Consider the following 21,597-nt stretch of genomic DNA (forward strand, 5'->3'; position numbering starts at 1 on the left):
TTCAGTTTAAGAACTTTGGTGTGAGGCTTTAGATGCAGATTTTGTGGATTTAGATATAGATTCTGTTGTAGAAAAGATTCTGTGTTGAAATTGAATCTCTTGGTCTGGTTTGCATTAGTTACTATAGAGTGTAGAGCTGGAGGCAAAAAATGAGCCTTGAAAAATCATCTGCAGCTTTGTGATCTTGAGCATCCCTTGTCCCTCCAAAAGAAAATATTTGGTAACTAATTATACTAGGTTGAATTAGTCACTGGTATTTCTCCCTAGAAGGTAAGGTATTGGTGGTGTCCACAGTGTTTGGATTTCAGAAACAGTTTTAATATTGAATTGGAGAAAAACTGATACCGAAGTATGTATTAGTACTCTTGATTAATTTTTTTCTGCTTTGTGCATATTTACCAGTTATAGGTGTTTCTTTCTTTCTTTTCCTCTATCCAGTTGTCTGCCCATAGTTGAAATATATTCTAATCCTTTACATTCATTTAGACTGTTTCTGTGTATTTGATGCGATTCTGACTCAACAGCTATCTATGTTTCTGTAGGAAAACCCAAGGTGCAAGCTAATTTATAAATCTGTAGTTGTTATGCCTATCTATTTTTAAGTGTTTGTTCCTGTGGTTTGTTTTGGTTTGATTGTTTTCTTTTTAAGTTGCTCTCCTGCTATATGTCTTTCTCTGATAGTTTTCCTTCTCTGCAGTGGCTTTTCTGTTTGACATATTTACAATCTATCTTCACAGGGCCAGACCTAGCTTTCTCAAAACCTCCTTGACTAATGGGCCTTTGTTCTGAAGTGAAAAATAGACTTATACTTCAAATATTTCAGAGCTATTATTTGAGTGCTGTATTTTTGTTTATTCCAGGATATTTTAATAAACTGTCGGCGTGCTGCCACTTCTGTTGCTATCTGTCCACCAATCCCATACTATCTTGCTGTGGGTTGTTCTGATAGCTCAGTAAGAATATATGATCGGCGAATGCTTGGTACAAGAGCAACAGGTAGGAACCATACTTTACAGTAAGCTTTTCTAACTATTTGCAGTTCCAATTTCAGGTTCTTTTTTTTTTTTTTTTCTTTTCAAAATAGATGGTGAATGACTGAAGTGTAATACTGAATGAAGTGTAGCTTGCTTCTCTGAGAACTATGCTTTGTAATAATAGACTTATTTCACTCTAGTATTTGCTAATACAGAAATAAGTAAGTAAAGTTAATCTCTTCATCCATTAGACTAGGTTGTATACTGAATGCAGAAAAAGACATTTTGTAACGTCTCTTCTTTTGTCTTGAAACATGTGATTCTAAGATTCTGAAAAGTTAGTGATTGCAGCCTGCTGTGGTCCACCTGAATTTTAATTGAGTTCTTATCTTCTTGTACTCTGTCATGCTGGAATATGTTACTCCTTATGGGAACAGATCTTATGAACTCTGTAATGTCATGCAATATGCTTATTTTTACAGTAGCTGTTGCTGTATCTGACATAAGTTCACTGAAAAGCTACAAATTCTTCATGTGAAAGCTAGCATGCTTCAGATGCCTGCCTAAGGATTTTGCAAAAAAAAAAATTGCAGTTGACAAGCAAAAGTGTGCTACGTAGTTCTAATGTATTTCTTTCTTACAGTGTATGATCAGTGTATATTTGGACACATATGAATTAATACACATAGCTGTGCCTACACCTTCATGAAAGTCATCAGCGTCACAAAATCTGTCACTTCTTGCAGCATTTGCCTGTTGATGATTGTGATGGAGGAGAAAGGAAACAGTAAAGATCACTCAATAAACATAAAAATACCTCTCATCAGGCTAATGTTCTTGTAAGATTTCTCCCTTTCATCACAGTGGTCAGCAAAATTCTCTGAGAACTGCCTAAAGAAGAGATTCTGGGGGTTGATTAAAAGGTACTCTGTACCTTCTTTTGTATTGTAGTAATACAGGAATAAAATTAATTCAGGTATGCAGGCCTATAGAGTAAAGGAGAAAAAAGACAAAATTTTGAAGACTGATTTTTCTAGATGTATTTTTTTAGTGTTCTCTAGTTTGTTTTGCAGGGTTTTGGGGTTATGTTTTGTTTTATTTTGTTGTTTTTAAGGGGTGAGGTATTCTATGACTAGTGAGCAAACTCAAAAAATTGATTTTCATTTAAAACTATCTGTTTCGGTCCTTATGTAGTGTGACATGATAAACTCTGAACTTGTCTGTGGTCAAGGACAGACTGTTGCACGTACTGAGCCACAGCAGATATGCCATGTGGGAAACAGTTACACAGCAAATGATGAGGTTTTGGAATAGTCTGTTTTTCTCAGTGTTATACCTTATAGGTTACTGTTATCTGCTCCCAGATTTGTAATTCTAGAATTTAAGATTGTGTTAGTGTGTGTAATGGACTGCTTCCTTGAAAACTCACCTCCAATGTATTTGTATAGTTCTGCAGTTTCAAAGTGACAGTATTATTATGTCTCAAAGAAAAAAAAGCTAGGTTTTTTTTTTTTAAACATTTTGGGTAGGAAGAGGAGGTTTTCAAAGTTTCATGTAATGAATTCCTTTCTAATTTTACGTGTAGATACAGATTTGCATTATTATTCTGTAAGTGTTCTTAGGTTACAAAATTTCCATTTGTACTACATTGACAGATAGCGTCCACACACAGTCATGTGATCGGTATGTGATATATGAATATATTTGTGTCTGTTCATCTTTTTTTTTATGTACATAAAGTTTGTAAACAAAAATATAAAATACTAGTAAGATCTGATACGTCACTATTCAGATCTAATTTAATGCAAAAGCTATAGGATACATATATTTTCTCTGATCATCTTTTGTTGAATGTTAAATAAGGAGTATATTGAAGCTTTTGAAAATTTGCAATAGTAAATGTGTCACTTCTTTCTCTCTCTTCTCTCCCTCTGCCCCCCCCCCCCCTTTTTTTTTTTTTTAAATATAGGGAATTATGCTGGTAGGGGCACTGTTGGGATGGTGGCACGTTTTGTTCCTCCTCATCTCAATAACAAATCCTGCAGAGTAACATCTCTATGTTATAGTGAAGATGGTCAAGAGATCCTTGTTAGCTACTCTTCAGATTACATATACTTGTTTGATCCCAAGGATGACACAGCACGAGAACTTAAAGTTCCTTCTGCTGAAGAGAGACGGGAAGAGGCAAGTGATTAAGATGACCTGTTTTCATGTGTGTTTGGTTTTTTTTCATAGCACACTTGTATCACTTGTATTTCCCTTTAAATTAATCTTAATGTTGCTGTTCATAGATTGAGATGTGACAAGTAGATTGTGTTATAGAATTTGCATATTTGCAATATTTAATTTTTTTTCCCCCTCAGCCCCTACCCCCCCCAACCCCTAACCCTACCCCTAACCCGAACACACTCATCTTCCCAGTGAAGACAGCAGGATGCTGACAACTGGTTGTAAGTAACAGTAAGATGTTGTTAAGACTACAAAGATGGTGTAAAGCTGTGTAGGGAGAAAATAAGAAGGGCCAAAGCCCAACTAGAACTTAACCTGGCTTTGGATGTTAAGAACAATAAAAAGAGTTTCTATAAATATATTAGTCGTTAAAGGAGGACTGAAGAGAATCTACATCCTTTGTTAGATGAGGGTGGTAACACGGTGACAAAGGATGAGGAGAAGGCTGAGATACTTAATGCCTTTTTTGCCTCAGTCTTTAGTAGTAGAATCGTTGTTGCCTGAGTACCCAGACCTCTGAGCTAGTAGATAGGTCCAGAGAGTAGAATGAAGCCCCCGTAATCCAAAGGGAGATGGTGAGGGACCTACTCCAGTGCCTAGACATAAACAAGTCTATGGGGCTGTATGGGATCCACCCAAGGGTACTGAGGGAGCTGGCGGAAGTGCTCACTGAGCCATTTTCCATCATTTACCAGCAATCCTGACAAACCGGGGAGGTCACAGTTGACCAGCATCTAGCAAATGTGACACCTACAAGAAGGCCCAGAAGGATGATCCGGGAACTACAGACCTGTCAGTCTGACCTCGGTGCCTGGGAAGGTCATGGAACAGATCCTCCCGAGTGCCACTATGCGGCACATGAAGGACAACCAGGCGATTAGGCCCAGTCAGCCTGGTCCTGCTTGACAAACCTGATCTCCTTCTGTGACAAAGTGACCCGCGTGGTGGATGAGGGGAGGGCTGTGGATGTTGTTTACCTGGACTTTAGTAAGGCCTTTGATATGGTTTCCCACAGCATCCTCCTGGAGAAACTGGCTGCCCATGGCTTGGATGGGAGTACTCTTCGCTGGGTTAAAAACTGGCTGGAGGGATGGGCCCAGAGAGTGGTGGTGAATGGAATTAAATCCAGTTGGCGGTTGGTCACGAGTGTTCCCCAGGGCTTGGTACTGGGGCCAGTTCTCTTTAATATCTTCATCAGTGATCTGGACAAGGGGATTGAGTGCGCCCTCAGTAAGTTTGCAGATGACACCAAGTTAGATGGGAGTGTTGATCTGCTTGAGGGTAGGGAGGCTTTGCAGAGGGCTCAGGACAGGCTGGATCCATGGGCTGAGGCCAGTGGTGTGAGGTTCAACAAGGCCAAGTGCCGGGTCCTGCACTTGGGTCACAACAACCTCATGCAGCATTATAAGCTTGGGGAAGAGTGGCTGGAGAGCTGCCTGGCAGGAAAAGGCCTGGGGGTGTTGGTAGACTGATGGCTGAATATGAGCCGGCAGTGTGCCCAGGTGGCCAAGGTGGCCAACAGCATGCTAGCCTGTATCAGGAACAGTGTGGTGAGTAGGACCAGGGAACTGATCATCCCCCTGTACTTGGCACTGGTGGGGCCCCACCTCGAGTACTGTGTTCAGTTTTGGGCCCCTCAATACACCACAATGAGGTGCTGGAGCGTATCCAGAGAAGGGCACCAAAGCTCGTGAGGGGTCTGGAGAACGAGTCTTATGAGGAGCAGCTGAGGGAGCTGGGGTGGTTTAGGCTGGAGAAAAGGAGGCTGAGGGGAGACCTTATCTCTCTCTGCAACTACCTGAAAGGAGGTTGTAGCGAGGTGGGGGTCGGTCTCTTCTCCCAAGTAACAGGTGATAGGACAAGAGGAAATGGCCTCAAGTTGCGCCAGGGCAGGTTTAGATTGGATATTAGGAAAAATTTTTACACTGAAAGGGTTATTAAGTATTTGAACAGGCTGCCAAGGGAAGTGTTGAGTCCCCATCCCTGGAGGTATTTAAAAGACAGGTAGACATAGTGCTTAGAGATGTGGTTTAGTGATGGCAGTTCTATGATTCTGTGATAATGATGGCGTTTCTTCCTCCTAGTTGCTGATAGTGGTGATTTATGATCAACATCATAATGTTGATATTTTCTTCTTTATTTTCCTGCTTGAAGGCCATTTTTATATGTTGTTAAACACGTTTTACATGATGAAGATTTTTTTTTTTTTAGTAGTCTGCCAATATGGCATGGTTTTGCTTTTAAATGCTTGTTCTTTGTCCTTGTTGTTACCCCTAAAGCAGTTGTTGCTTGAGTGTGGCCTTTACAGTACAGTTAACAGCCACGAGCAAGTTGCTGAGAAGGTGTCTCTGTTATCCTCCTGTGTCCATACCTGCTGTCAGCCCATGCCTGTACTACTTTTTGCTCCATCAGTATGCTGTAGTCATAGGTAGTTCTTTCTTGCACAGGTTAGCTAGTTGGCGTTCCTGTATATATCAAAACTGTTAACAAGAGGTTGTACACCATACATCTATGCAAATCTAAGCAAAACTAGAGCAAATTAGGTGATAATCACCTGGTCACTAGACAATTGCCCTTGCAGCTAGATGAGCTAAAAGAATGCTCCAAGGAAGTGAAGTCCAGACAAAGTCTGACAAGTGCGAGGCTTGTGTTGTTTGTTAGCTTCATATTAAGCCTGTGGCCCGTTATTAGCAATGGCCATGCTGTATTTACTGGGCCACAGGCTGCCATTACTAATACAAATATTGTTCATCAGAAGGGCGTGTAGTTTCCTAGGACTGAGGAAGAACGTCCAGCTGGCTGACACTGTTACCTCACTGAGGCAGCAGAAAGCAAAAAGGAACCCAGAAAAATTATGTGACAAACAAATGGTTCTGCATGTCTCCCTTTCTTCTATGGAATGTTAATCTGATGTGAAGTAATTTTGTGGAGAATTGACTGCCAGTTACTATAGAAGATTGTGACCACCTGTTAAGAACAGACACGGTGTATTCTTTTCTTTTGTTGGCACAGAGTATGTCCTGTAATGTCCTTGGATTATTTTACTTAAATGCTATTTTTATTTCAGCCTGGTTTTAAGTTGTAGAGAGTAAAAGAAAGGTAAAGCTTTCTTCCAGAATCTGCTGGCTACTTAAAGTTAACACTTTAATATGCTTTCACTGCAGGGGTTTTACATTTAATTTAAAATTGTAAGCCCAACTATTCACCTTTTTTTTTTCTTTTAAAGGCAGAAATATCCAGCCAATACACTTAATTTCAAACTCTGAACTGCCTTTCTGAATGTTCAAAGCACTAGCTGTTTCTTTTCAAGTTGCTGAAAGTAACAGTACCTATATAGTACTTGTTTTATACTTCCTGCTGCAAAAAAAAAGTGTTATAAAAATTTTAAAAAATCCCATAGGTCAAAAAATAAGCTAAAGTTTATTTTTATAAAATTGCTTTGTTTTGTTAATGTCTGATTGTTTTTTCCATTTGCTTAATTGCAAATCCACATTTCATTGAACTGAAGCTGCTATGTAGTTTTTAACATGAAGAGGTGAATGTTTTTGCAGAATTCAGGTTGAATTCTGGAAAACCTTAATTATTATTGTTCAGTATGGAAAGCCTCAATTAACCTAGTAAAGTTAGTATTGCATAAAATAAAAGATGCATTAGTTCAAAGAGTCATTGATTTAGACTGTTGAACTTCTGTGTAGCTAAAACACTTGCATTCTATTGCTAGAGTGTTGTGCTTATTCATAGTTGATCTGAACATATCGTTAACATTCTTTTTTTTGGTGACGTACAAATTTATGTAACTTAAGAAAATGGAGATTGCATTTATATTTAGACTTAGAATTCTGTACTGTCTAACATAAATAGCTTTGTAATGCCTTTCTTTTTTTCTTTTTTTTTTCTAGTTAAGGCAACCTCCTGTTAAACGTTTACGGCTAAGAGGGGATTGGTCAGATACTGGACCAAGAGCAAGGCCTGAGAGTGAACGAGAAAGAGATGGTAAAGTGTTTGCAGTTGTGGGGTCTTGTTGTCTTTGTATATGTGTTTTGTTCTGGTTGGGTTTTTTGATGGTTTTCTTTGGTTTGGGTTTTATTTTCCAAATTTTCTTAAGTATTCCTGAAATACGTAAGTGCTTCAGATTAAACTACCCATATTTTAAGAATCAGTCAGGTCTTAAGATGGTTTTCTCAGAATCTCACACAGAACTCCTATTCTACAGTAACTTTTAAAAATAATCTAAATTGAAAATATCCTTACCAGAAAAATTGTGTTGCTTCAGTTACGCTGATGTAAAACAAGGGGAGCTTATTTCATTGTCATTGGTCATGTAGTAACACAAATATGTATTTTCTTTGTGGTAGTCAAGCCTCATATGCAATCGAAGTTACAAATGAAATGTTCTCTAATGGTTACATTAGGGGACTAGAATTCAAAGCAATAGGATTTTAATATTGAATCTCACTTTTTTTTTTGTAAAACACATGTAGTGACTAAATGTTTATGCTTCTGTGTTCAGGTTTGTGATGTATTGCTCACTTACTTGAGGTTTCAGTAGACGGAGCATTTTCAAAGCTATGCTTTAGGGTCAGAAAATGTGATACAAAAGCAGGGCAGAGGATGCTTTGTCACTCATCTTGCTTTTCATGTAAATGATGTGTTTCTGACAGTTGTGGGGGTACAAGTATTTGTTCTACTTCCCTTAAATCTTTCTTCTTTTTCTGCCTACCATTTCCCTTTCCAGATTTTCTGTATTGGTTTTCTCATCTTCCTGATTCCCCAAACTACAGTAATAGTGTCTAGCTGTATCAGGCTAATGGTCCATGTAGAGTAGGATTCTGTATCCAACACAGGCAAAGGGAGATGCTGTTCAGGGAGAGAACATAAGCCTGTCCTCTTAACTTAGTCCGTTGCCTTTGTTGCTCCCCCAGTATTCAGAATTACTGGAATAGAAACTTTAGAGGGTACACTCCCATCTTTTCCTTTGGAATCTGCGTATGGTTCTATTGCCTGTGAATTTCTGTAATCCTTTTTTGAATGTTTTGGATAATATTTTGTATGGCAAAAAATTCCAGAAGTTCAGCACCCACTGTGTAAAGGAGTACTTTCCTTTCTCGTAAACTGCTCTCTCAGTTTAATCTTGCCTTCTTATTCTAATATCACAGGATTTGATTATTAACAGTTTTACATTCTGTGCTTCCACAGACCTTATTTGTATACCCCCTCATATTAGGGACGCTTTTGCTATCGTTTTTGTTGCAGGTCTTTCCCATCAAAATTAGTTGTAGCTTTGCCTTTGCACAAAGTTACTTTTTTATCTAAATTCTTTTTCAGCTAAATATCTTCATTGTCCTTCTAGCTGTCATTTCCCCATAATATCAAGTAAATCTGCTGGTGTTTGAGACACATGTTCTCACTGTACATGTTCTTCCCAAGTACACTCCAGAACCTTTCAGTGTTAGCTTTTGTATGCAGGGTACAAAATATTTTTCATTTCACAAAATACAAAAAACACTTATAGATTCAAATATTCTATTTCAGCCCTTTACAAATGGAATTTTTCCTACGTTTATTCTTGAAACAAATTTTGTTTCATATGTAATAAAACCAGAAATAAAATGAGGAAAAAATGTTTTGAGTTGTGTTGAAAGGAAGTATGTCAAAGATTTTGCTGTTTGAAAGTCTTTGCAGTCCTAACACTTGATGCAAAATGTGAAAATGAAAATCCCTAAAAGAGCTTTGCTGTTGTATTAAATTGTGCTTATGAGGAAAATCGAAGTCATGAAGAAGCCTTTTGGAAATGTTAAAACCATCATGTGCTGATTTTATGCTAGTCTTTTTGCGCTTTCATTGTTTAATGATAAAATTGGTTATTTTAAAATTAGCTGGGAAAACATAAAAATCTAGGCTTTAACTTATTTAACCAGCACTTTAAATTGCATGACATAAATTTCACAATTTCATGTGTACAAAAGCTCCAGGTGATTGTGAAACAGAAAAGGAGGAAGGACTGTTGGTTTTTATGTTGTGCTGTGTTCAGTTGGCTATTCTTGCTGGACTGTTGTGCTGAAATGAAAAAAAGGAGATGGCTCAGCGGATTACTAGTTAAGTAGTTTACAGTGCAGGGTGTTTTTTATGGAAGAAATGGGGGTGAAAAATGAATGCTTACGTAAACTTGTAGATAAAACTCTTCAGCATTGTTTGTTTTACAGGGGAGCAAAGTCCTAATGTCTCTCTAATGCAAAGGATGTCAGATATGCTTTCAAGATGGTTTGAAGAAGCTAGTGAAGTTGCACAAAGCAATCGAGGACGAGGAAGATCACGGTCCAGAGGTGATTTCCGTTTTTTTCCAAGAATAATAATTACACCAGAATGTATGTTTATACTGGATGTACAGGCCTTGAATATTAGCCTTTCTGAGGTATAAATTAATTTTTAGTGCACTCAAGAACTGAGCATGCTTGTTTGCCATATGAATGGTAATGCAAAGGGATCGTTAGAGACAGAGTAAGTTTACCTTTGGGCTCTTGTTTTTCTTGCTTTATTTTTAATCAAAGGTGGGACTAATCGAACAGATGCTCCTGCTACTAATAACGTGCCACCTAGTGCAGAATCAGAAACTGCAATGGAAGTAGATGGTTCTGAGAAACTTCCATCATCATCCTCTTCTACAATGTCAGCCCAAGCTCCTTCAACATCATCTTCAACAGAAAGTCCCCCTTCAACTTCATTATTGTCCTCTCCTGATAATGAACAAAGGCCTTCTTTAGGGGCCTCATCTCAACCTGTGCTCCATCAGTCTGGTGAGAAGAAATCCATCTTGTCGTTGTTTATGAAAAATGCTTTCAATAAGAATCAATTTTATTTTAGGATATTTTGGTTAATTGCTCTCAATCTGTTTTCTTTCTTGCACATCCTTAATGAGACTAGGTATTTTATAGTTACCAAGTGACTGCAGCTGTGGTTTAAAGAAAGAGTAAAACCATCAACTATACATTTGTCTGAAGAAGGAGTCTCAAAGAGGATAACCAGTATTGTCCTTTGAAGTAGAAATAAGAAAATATTGCTTGTTTTTTCTAAACTTGCTATTCTCTTCATGGAGTGTAAGTAACATCGTGCCTTCAACTGTGATTTGGCTGTAGCAGCAACAGTGCAGTGAATAGCAGAACCGATGCCTGTTATAATTAGAAGAAGTAAAGAATGTCTTCTTCAGTAGGAATCTACATCAACGTTTCAGTCAGCAATGTTATTTTTTTGCTTCTCAAAAGTATCTGGATGGATGGGGCTCACCTTGCGTGATATTCCATTATTGGTTAATAAATTATACAACATACTGATTTTTAAGTTAGTATATCTTGAAGAAACTCATCTGTATTTAATACAGACTTACATTCTTATGGGGGGCGGGGGGAGAAAGTGTATTGCACTGTCCATGTCAGAAACTTATTTGGGTAGTAAAAGCACCTTATGCTTTGACTTGCCCTTTTCCATCTCTATGCTGGAAAAGATGCCACAGCCTTTAGAGTTAAATATTTGCACAGGAGTTTATTTTTACTTTCTTAAAGTGAGTTTCTAGGCCTCACAGTTGTGGTGGAAAGGCTGACATGATCTGAAACACAGGTTCGGACTTGATTATTTTAAAATCCCATGGTTTTTGTATAAATTGACCTTTTGTCATGTACCAATTCTGTTGTAAAAAAATCAAGGTCGTTGTCACTGGAAAAGACGGCTGCTAGCATCTTCAGGCCCTAAATTGGTTGTTCTGGAATAAAGGAGGGATGGGGATTTCCCAGGGGAAAGTGTGCTGGTTTGTAAAGTGTACTAAAGTGTGCTGTGGCTGCTGCAGCCAAAATCTTCATGACAGGTGAGAAATGATGAGGTGTCTGGTATCTGAAAGGCAGGGAAGCTAAAGGCAAAAGTTGAAATTCATTAAATCTATCATTCTCACCCTTTCAAACCTTGCAACTAGTCTGATACTAGAGGAAATAAACAGTGAGCAGAAACATGACAATACATAGAGTCAGATACTATTTCTAGAGTAAGTGAATGCTAGAAAATTTATTTAGTAGCAGAGGCTTTTAGTCACTTATGTTTTTTTATTGGTATTGGCGTCAGCTTGCTGCAATCTCAAGTTTTTAACAATACACGCACAAAAAAAATGACTAAGGGTTCTGCTCTAATTCAGTGTGACCCAACTGCCATTTTCTTTGGTACAGAGGGATAGCCATCAAAAAAAACACACATAACATTACCAAGGGTTCATTTTTTATCTATTTGCTTATTTTTTTAAGTATATGGTATATTCTGGAACTTACAGTGGCCAGGAGGGTATGTCCCATATTAAAAATAATTGCTTCAAGTCATTGAAACTTTGTGGGTTGCATAATGATAATGCATTAGAGAGCATTTCTGGAGTTATGATGCATTTTCTATCCTGCATTTTAAAGAATGTATGCTGACTAGAAAAAGTGTTTTTCTCTGAATCTGTCTGAATTTCTAAGTAAAAGTTTATTCTGCTAGCATGAAGTTGTTATTTCTTGATCCAGCTCTTCTCTAAGGGCATTTCCTCTTTCCCAGTGTTTCTTTGGATTGAAGATTCTCCATATATTGGGTTTTGAAAGGAGAAATGGTGGTTGTTTTGTTGACAGACAGTGTATTCTTTCTCATTTACTGTATCATGTTTGATAGGTTCTTTGACTACACCTAAGCAGGATGTCAGATTGGCTGCTGATTTTTTTAAAAAAAAAAAAAGTCACCATCGCACACACCCCCCCAACTCCAAAGCCACAGAAACAAACAATCAAACAAAACTTTATTTGGTATTCTTGATTGCTGTATGCGGATTTTACTGTTAGGGCCAGGTGTCATCTTTAAATTGTCTGAGTAAACTTAATAGCAGTATATGTTTGCACACCTGGCAAGCATCTTGTCTAGTTTGCACTGTAAAACAAGTCTTTGGGTAAGACTGGCAAGTTCAGGAAGAGGGGTAGTTGGTAGGCAGAGGCAGCAGGTCATGGCAGAGCAATGGCAGTGGGTTTATGAATAAGTAGGCTTGAATCTGAATTTCCATTTTGCAATGTCTGTATACTTATGTAACCCATGATGGTACTCAGTTATGAGATTTTATTTACTCAGTCTCTAGTCTGTAAATGTGAAAAAAACTGAACTCTGCATCAAGAACAGGATTCCCTGAGTTTTTTTAGCTGCATCGAAAGATGAAAAAAACCTGCTGCTTTTTGGGGTGAAAGTGGTAATAGGAATAATAGGTTAAATACAGTGGGGTTGAGTAGGAAGGTAGATATGTGCTGTAAAAGATGGATGACTGGGGAAGCATTTTGGAAAACGGAAGAAGGAAAGCAAGAGGCTTTCAGCCATCATTTTGCATAAAGTGGTGGTAGTTTGAATATTGTAGCAAAGAGTTAACAAATGAAGAATATGTTTTCGGGTAATGACTTATTAAGAATCAGAGGATTAATTCATACTACAGAATGGAAAAGACTTATAAACAGCTTTCCGTAAATCATTTCTATAGATTTCTGTACTGAACACAGGCACTGGTGGTAATCCTGTCTTTGAAATGGCAGTACCTTTGCATACGTATTATAATCAAATATGTTGGTATGGTGATCCAGAAAATATGCCATGTGGCGAGCATTTGAGCTTCTACATCTGAATTACTTCATCTCCTAATGTTTTAAAGAGGTGCATGTTCAAAATTGAGTCAGTACAAAAATGGTTCAGTGCTGGAGCTTGTTGGGATAAGTCTCTTTATCAGACTGTGTATTCTGGAAAAATACAGTTGCAACATTTCAGTGAGTTGCAAATAATCAACGAGATCCATGCAAAATCTCAGTAGCCTGTTCTTGTCAGTATGTTTGAATAGTTTTGTTGTTTGGTGGTTGTTTTTTTTTTTTGTTTTGTTTTGGTTTTTTTTTTTTAAATAATGAGACAAAACAATTGCTGGAGGCTTTCATGCTTATCGCTAAGGAAAAAAAATAAAAATTTATTTTCTTGCCTTGCTTGGCCCATTCAGTGGAAACCATTAATTATTTTTTTACATTAGTTTTAAGATGCTATAGTTTTGAACCACAAATGAACATCAGATACAACAAACTGTAAAATATAATAATGCTTTTTTTCCCCATAAATGATACTCCAGATACACGTTGCTACTATTAGGAAGGGGATAGGGGGGTAATTGATTTTTTTTAGGGCAAAGCTGGATCTTAATATGTGTTCTGATATAAGTTAACTTTGCTTTTAAATTTCGAATGGGAAAGTTGCAATAGCTGTATTGTTTGGTTTGTTTTTTTTTCTTTCCGTTTCTATTTCCTCACTCCATTTGCTGGCAAAATAAACATTTGCTTAGAGATTCTGAAATGTGTTTAAAAGGTGTTGTCATTGAACATATTCAGGATAGTAGTTATCTCTTTACATTTGGAACTGTAGTTCTTGTTACATCTTAAATTGTAACTGTCTCTGGACTGAGTGGAACTGAATCAGCAGCAACTACTGAAAACTGCAATTTTAGATATCATTGAAATTTCCTTAAAAACATCTCCAGACTGTTTGGACTTCTAATTTCCATAAACGTTCATGAAATGTGAAAACTTCCATAGCAAATCTCTTTGATGCCATATTCCTTTTAGGAAGTGTATCTTTTTCCTTCTTGTTATATATACCTCATCAACCATAAGCTGGCAGGATGTATTTCCCAGAAGTGGTATTAGACCAAGGACATTAGAGCTCATGGCTCTTCCATGTTAACTGGTGCCTGCCACTGATTTTTGAATGATTGGATTCCGTCTTTGGGCTTGTTTCTTTTTATGAAAGAAAATTTGAAATTTGCTTGCTTCACTGAGTGAATAAGGATTACAGAATATTTGCAAAGCTTCCGCTTGGATGAAAGGTTATATGCCAATGTAATGCTCTCTAGTATTTTAACGTTTCATAGTACTAATTTTTTTTCTGCAGATTTCCTCATATCTACAAAATAACTCCAGAGTGCCCTTGATATAAACACTTTCAGGATAGGTCTAGGCTAGCAAGTTATAGCAGAACTAGCTAGAGTATTTAATGTGAATATTTGAGTCTGAATTAGCTTCTCTAGTCTGCTGTATTATAGGTGACAGTAGTTAAGCAGTAGTTCAAGTGAACATTGTCCTTCAGCTATTGCTAATAAAGACAGAATCTGTATTGTATAAAGAGAAGCACTTGCTTTACAGCACTTATGTAAGTGGAGAAAATCTGCAAAGAGCACGGAAAGAACAAAAAATTATTTGGACCACCTAGTTTTATAGCAGTTTGCAAAAAATACTCTTAATCAGATGGTGGACTGGTACGTGTCAAAATGGTATAAGTGACGAAGAAAGTCAAAACGATGAAAACAGTGAGGTCTCTAAAGATGGAACTGAAAGAATAGTCTGTTAAGCAAATGATACTAAGAATTGTTTATGATCCAATAAATTACTTTCTCTGTAGGACTACTTAACAGCGTTTTCAGACTTTGACTCCTCACCCACTGGGAATGCCTGAGATAAAAAATTAGTTCATAGTAAAGTGTATTTTTTGGTTAGATGCCATTCTGCCACCAATTTCCATAGTCCCAGTTTACTTTTTTCACAGGTTTGTTTTGATGAAAATTGTACTAATTTTTTTTTTTTACATCAGGAAGCTATCGCATGCATTTTGAAAACTTTCCTGTAGACCACAGTTGCATAACTTTACACCACAATATTCTCGGTTATGTGTGTTAGGAACATGAAAATGAATACTTCTATTTTTTGCTTTGTTTTGAATCAGTCAGGATCTATCTATTTTCATTAAATAATTCTTTGTTAAATGGTTTAAGTGTTGGAGATGGGGAAGGGGGTGTATCGTCACATGAATCCTGAACTCTTAGGTCCTGTCATTCATGCATTTAGGAAGAGAAAAACAATTTCAGTATTTTATTTTATAATTTCTGGATGTTAGTAAATTATTTTTATATTTTTTTTACTGTAATTACACTTAGTATCTGTTGCTTCTCTCTGTTGGTCACCCCACCCCTCTTCCCTGTTCTGTATATTGTATGTTCAATGCCTCTTTCTTTTACATACTTTTTTTTTTTTTTTTTCCCCCCTCCCTCACTATTTGTCAGAGTTAATGGGACCTGAGTTAGCAATAATCCGTAGGGGTCTACAGCGACTGAGGCTTAAGAAGGCAGAACAACAGAGACAGCGAGAACTAGCTGAGGGTTCAACGCCACAGTCATCCTCCTCTGCTCAGTCCTCCTCTAAGGGCTCCTCACAGGACCCTCAGACATCAGGTTGTCGTTTGTCAAGGTTTCTTAAGCAGCTAACGTAGTTATAGTTTGTGCTGCTGTTGTTTGCTGAGATGCTTCTTTTCCAGAGCAAGACAGTTAATGCATTTGCTGCTTGTCTTACCTTGCACGTGGTGGTGTTTATCATCACATGGCTAGGGAAGGAGTAATATTGACGGGTTTTATTTATCTAACATGTTTGGATTATATGGCTAAATCATTAGTCTATGGAGAAAGTTTCCTAGGTGCATGGTATCAGGTATGTGCAATGTTTGTTAGAGCAGTTGAGCAATAAATTGCTGTGTGCATTTAAGACTTGGCTTTGGTTTAGCATATGTTCTAAATCAGCGTAACGATTCAGTAAAACAGAATTTTGTCACTCTTAAATGCTATGTTTTTACAGTAAGTGTAGTGAAAGTACTTGTAACAAGCTGAAGTCCCCAGATATGCTCTCCTTTTTTGAGCAGAGTGACTTTTCATTTCACCATCCTTTGTCTCTTGTCTTACTGAGATTAAAAATAATTGCAAGAAAGCCTTGGAGATGTTTATAGTAAAGAGACATATTTGAAAAAGTTAGGGTAGAAGCATGCTTATGAATAAAGAGGTAAACCCTAGAGCCTGAACTTGAAGCAAACTTTGTCGTGGCACCATGTAAAAATGAATGAGCTGCATGCTGTGTGAAAAATCAGCATATTTTGTGTTGAGAAGTGATGTCTAGCGATGTTTCTCCTATGGATAAATTCTGTGACAGTTGAGGTGTGGCTAAATTTCTTAAGGACTGGGTCAGTCATTCACAGCTTGACTTGCTATGGTTCAATCTATTCGTTTATCTGGAGCCTTACAGAACAATTTGATATAACAGTGGCTAGTGCTCTAGTTACAATATGTAGTTATTGAATTTTTAATAACTTCCTACACTAGAAAACACGACAGTGAGTTTTCAGAATGTTTGGAAACCAGTAAATCCTGGAGGGCTGTGTGCTTATCCTAGGGATGGTGGCCATAGGTGCCTGTTACCTGTAGGAGGAGAACAAGAAAAACAATGGTAGCAGTGTGCATGTATGTGGTTGTAGTTTCCTGCCAAGAAAAAAATATCCCTAACAAAAAGCTACCTATTTTTTTTCAGCGAACTGAACATAAGGTTTTATTAACTCAAAGATATGTATTGATAGAGGCAAAGCGCGGCTAACATTTACATGAATAGATCTTGATCTACCATTTTCTTTTCAGAATTACTTAAAATTTTTTTTTTACTAAATCGTTTCCCATTGAATAGAAATTGGAAAAAAAATTTGGTTACAACCATATCTGTAGAATTTTCACCTGGAGGTTTGTCTGTAGACATTTTACTACTTCTGAAGTATGTGTTGGTCTGGGTTTCACAGGATATTGTCTCGCCCATCTCTTTCTTAGTGTTCCTTCAAGGATGCAATGTAATTCTTTACTCCCGGTTGCTTGTGCATCAACATGCTGTAGGATCCATACTGACCCAAATTCAAAGCTTTCCGCTGAGTAATTGCTTTGACTGGGAGGCAGACGTGTATTGTAGTTAGTCTGCATCCCATCGCTGCCTCTTGGAGTTTTGAGTTCCCACGTGCTTCACGTTTTAAGGGAACTAATGGGAAGGACTGGTAGTTTTGTTTAGGATCACCAGGGAACCACAGAACACCTACGTAGCCTTGGAGGAAACTAGTATTCAAATATTTACCTCATTCTTTGTGTGATGACAATGAATTTGCAAATTTAACCATTTTACTTATTTAAGTAATTGCTTCAAAAGATAGATCACTTAGCACCATGGAAACATTTATTACTGGGGAGAGGAAGAGGGAACAGTTTTGCTACCTGACCTCCAGCTCATTAGGATGTATATATTTTTGCTGGTTGGCCTGATTGGTGGAATTTGTTACCTTTAGCATTATACACAGTGGAAGATTTAAAGCAAGGAATTAAAATTTAAATATTCAGTGTGTTTTGTCTTCAAGAAATTTGAGAAAAGATTACATTACCTTTTCCTTTCTACTTTTATGTGTAAATACAAGAAAATCCTGTTGTGCTTTACCAGCTTCTTTCACTGTATTCCTCCTTCCCCTCTAATGGGAGGTAACAAATGAAACTCATTTCTTTTGATTGGGGAATCCATCAGCTTTGCATTGTCTACTTACTTCTTAAGATTTCTGCACTCTGGACATGGAAATTTGTTCTTTTGGAAATCCAGCGCTGCAGATTTTGGTCTCTTGCTTCTCTATAGAGACAATTGTTTTGCAACCCTGTGGTAAATTGGCGTTTCAGAAGTGTGGTAGGAGAAAAAGAAGTTCTTGGTTTGGGGTTGTTGTGGTTTTTTGTGGGTTTTGTTTGTTTGTTTTGGGTTGGGTTTTTTGTAGTTTGTGTTGGTTTTTTTTAATAATAAATTCCCATACAGAGACAATCTCTTTATCTTTTTTCTACAAGGTTTTCTTTGATGCTCTGTCTTGAGGCAGATGTTCAGTTTTCAGGCACATACTAGTTGCAGATTTTCAAACAAAAAATTACACCACAAAATGTGTCTGCCATTATGTGAAATGGCGTCATAGGCTCTGGCCCAGAGCCTGCCAAGTTCTCAGTCCCTATTCTGTCACAGCTTGTAGAATTTACACTTGCAATTTTCTTGAGAATTCAGTGTGAGACTCTGGCTATTTCTTCTGACCTGTATTTCATTCATAATCCTTATCTTTGCAAGTGCAGAAGCTCAATTATAGCTGTAGACACAGAGTGGGGAAAAAAATACTCCAGTCACGTAAGAAATTACCAGTAGAAAATGTCAAGAGCTGAAAGCTTTTACAGGTTTAATGGAAAAGCAAACTGTATGGTAGTTATTCTATCTCCTTGTTTAAGGACTTGTAATAGTTCCACGGGGATTTGTAAGCTATATCTGTAATAGTTAACCTTCACTATTTAGAAAAATATACTCAAAAGTTTACATTGTTGTTTAATGTGAAAGTGTGTTAACTGAGTAATGATTCACAGTGGGCTGATTTGACATTGAGGAAAAAGATACTTCATCCTCAGATGGCAAAGAGACTTTGTTTTAGTGGATACCTCTCGTAAGTATTGCATAAATTTGGCAGAGTTTTAGACGCAGTATATGCAGTATGCATCAACTGTATTTTGTCTTCAAGCCTTTGCTTAGGTATTGGATTCAGATTTTTTTGATAGCCGCTTTATTTAATTAGGGAACTGTGGTAAGTTGTTTGGGTTGGTTTTTTTTTTTTTTTATTATATACTTTCTCCAACAAAGTCTGGGTTTGACTTGCTCATATTTTTGTGGTATTTCATACCATTTAGATCCAGTGCAGTATTTAAACAACAGCATGTATGTGCTATATGCAAACTACAAAGAAAACTTTCTTAACCTATTGTTACTGCTGCTCTGCCCAGTGCTTATATGCCATGTATGCATCACCGTTACCTACATTACTCCTCTTTTTGAAAATCAAATGCAATTTGAGAAGTTACAGAAATATGAACCAGCTGATCTTCAAGTGAAAAACAAAAAATAAATCAGTATTATAGATCAGTTTGCATCAGGGGTTCCTGTAGTGATCAGTGTGCATAATCTTACCCACAAAAATACAAAGTAATGTGAACCTTTCTTTTTTAAGGAAAATTAATTTGATTTAGGCTGCATTTATTGTAGAATAAAGATACATACATGTGCATGCTGACATATCGCAGAACCCATGATGCACACTGACTTCATTCCTTTGTTTTTTTTGAACTTTGGTTGTTTCGGAAGCCTATACAGAAGGTCCAGAACAAATTGGACCTTTGTTTTTGTGTTAAAGCTTTCTGCGAAGAACAAGGGGATGACTGCAGTTTTTATTGCTAGATTCATTGTATTCTTTGTAAACATCCAGGTGTAGAAATGTGTCTATTTGAAGTCCAAAACATGTAACCAGGAGCTTATTCACTGTGCAAAGCAATGATTCCTAATTATTAAAAGAAGTATTTAATTTCTTAGATTAAAGTCCACCATGGCTAGGGCTTTAAAAACAGTTTTCATTGCTTCAGGCCTGACTGTCACACTGGAGCTGGTGTTACAGTGATGTAAGGAGGAAATTATTTTTTTTAACCAAAACAATAGAGGTGGCGTGCTAATATTTTCCTGAAGTCAGGTGCTGATTGCCCACACTATAGGAAGATCCTTCAGCGCATAACTGACTTTAAAATTATCTTCTATTTTCTGTTTGAGGTTCCCCAAATTTATGAATCTCCAGTTCCCTCTTTAAGTGGTGTTCCAGTTTAGAATGTACTGGTGACATTACAACCAGTGGTGAACTGCATTGGGATGTAGACCCAGCCTGTGAAGGCTCAGGTAAGAGTTTGGATTTTTGTTTGTTTTTTTAACTATATGGCACAGTTTTGGTAATACTTTTTTCAAAAGCTTTATCAGAAATGATGAAAGTACTTCTTCAGAATTTTTACAAAACAAAGCCATATATTAAAAAAAGAGGCATCTACCTGAACTTCTCGAGGCTGGTTTCATGGTCATGTTTATTTCCCTGCCTGTGCTGTGGGGTTCCAGACTGCAGTGCCACTTCAAGGGGTGCTGGTGATCTGTGGCTTCAGGGGACTTGGAAAAGGAAAAAAAGTGAGTTTAAAATTGCTACAAACTGAGCTCTTTTCTTAACCATGTTAACCAGAATATTTAGGATGCTTCCTATATGTTGTTTAAAAATTCTCATATTATAGGTTGTAAGAAGACATCAAAATAATAGTGAAACGTGGGAGGTTTAAGCCTACATTAGCACAGACTACTAGCTAGAAAATTTTTCATTTTCGCTTACTGTGATTGAATGATGCACATGGTAAAATGTACCTACTTTTTACTTACTGTTGTATAACGTTGAGCTCTTAATAAAATTTTGAAGTGCAGATAAGGGTAGTAAAATGTAATTTCTTATGTTTATAATTAAAATATCTTAGTTCAGTCATATTTTTTCTGTTCATCTTGGTCTGAATTTAAGAGCCGATGAGATTAGCTTTTCCAGCCAAGTGAAATGTTTGGCAGCATGATATACCTTTTAAAAAAGGATATATAAGCTTATAGGAAGAATTGGAGTGCAAGAACAGAGCATGACTGAGAATCACTGTCTTCTGTAATTAGGCTTCTCAGCTTGCTGTCCAAGACCTCCTCTGCACTTAGCACTTTTGATACAAGTTAATCCCAATCATGGGCTCCATAACTGTGAATCAGTGATCAAAGCCAGCCTGCCCTTGAGAGAGGTGTACCAATTCCTGTGCTGAGTCAGCTGGAATCCAAGTAGATCATTTTATGACATGATGCATCTTTACACTAGTCTTTTTTCCTCTGATTTACATTCCAAAAAAGTGGATTACTACCCCAGTGAAAAAAATTCTGCTTCAAATACTTCTCTTCTAAATTAGAAACTATATGTAAAGCACACTTCAGTTTTGGAAAGTGAAATACATTAATGTTACAAGTCTCATAGTTAAGAGCTACATCCCACCTGAATCTAGATGACAAATTCTGTGGTCTGGCTTAGATGTGTTTGGTGCAAGGCATCAGCATGGCTGAACAAAGGTGAAGACAAAACAGGACCAATTTTATGTTGCTCAGTTATGGAAATAAACTACATAAACTATATAAACTCAGTTACTGAAACAAGCCAGCCTCCAAAACACACTGAGCTCACCTCAGGCTCTCCTGGTCTCTGTTCTTCAGTCCTTGTCCCCTCCTCTATGCTAGGTATCAGTGTAGTGAAAGAACACACTGATTCTTGCGCCAACAGCTGGGAATGAAGTATCATTTGAGGGTATAACTTCAAATCAGCTTTGTCAATTTAGCAGGTATTATGGCTGTGCTACAAAATAGGTCATGGTGGTGATTCTGGCCCAAACCTGGAAGTGAGCTTCCTGTAGGAAAGAGCGTATTGTTTCATTGCTTTCCTTTGTATAGGTTTTAAATTTATGTTAGAATTAGCATGCTGTGATGTTGGCAGACTGTGACTCAGTTGATAATACAGGATATTAAATCCTTTTAGTTTAGGATGAATTTGTTTATAACAGAAGATTAACAAATGGAACCAAGATGTGGTAGCC

General features: G+C 37.3%; 1 protein-coding gene across 6 annotated transcripts in view; it reads left to right on the top strand.

Moving 5' to 3' along the window:
* Positions 1–21,597, top strand: part of DCAF6 (DDB1 and CUL4 associated factor 6) — a 102,532-nt gene that overhangs the window by 41,306 nt on the left and 39,629 nt on the right. For 3 of the 6 annotated variants that reach the window (XM_054199986.1, XM_054200075.1, XM_054200154.1), the window contains exons 6-11: positions 861–996; positions 2,944–3,158; positions 7,103–7,196; positions 9,407–9,526; positions 9,752–9,997; positions 15,334–15,501. In XM_054199986.1, the coding sequence (XP_054055961.1) occupies positions 861–996; positions 2,944–3,158; positions 7,103–7,196; positions 9,407–9,526; positions 9,752–9,997; positions 15,334–15,501 (979 nt within the window). The remainder of the gene's footprint in view (positions 1–860; positions 997–2,943; positions 3,159–7,102; positions 7,197–9,406; positions 9,527–9,751; positions 9,998–15,333; positions 15,502–21,597) is intronic. The other 3 variants (XM_054200239.1, XM_054200403.1, XM_054200323.1) reach the window with 1 other exon arrangement.

The sequence above is a fragment of the Rissa tridactyla genome, chromosome 1 (genome assembly GCF_028500815.1).
Source record: "Rissa tridactyla isolate bRisTri1 chromosome 1, bRisTri1.patW.cur.20221130, whole genome shotgun sequence".
In the NCBI taxonomy this organism is placed as follows: domain Eukaryota; kingdom Metazoa; phylum Chordata; class Aves; order Charadriiformes; family Laridae; genus Rissa; species Rissa tridactyla.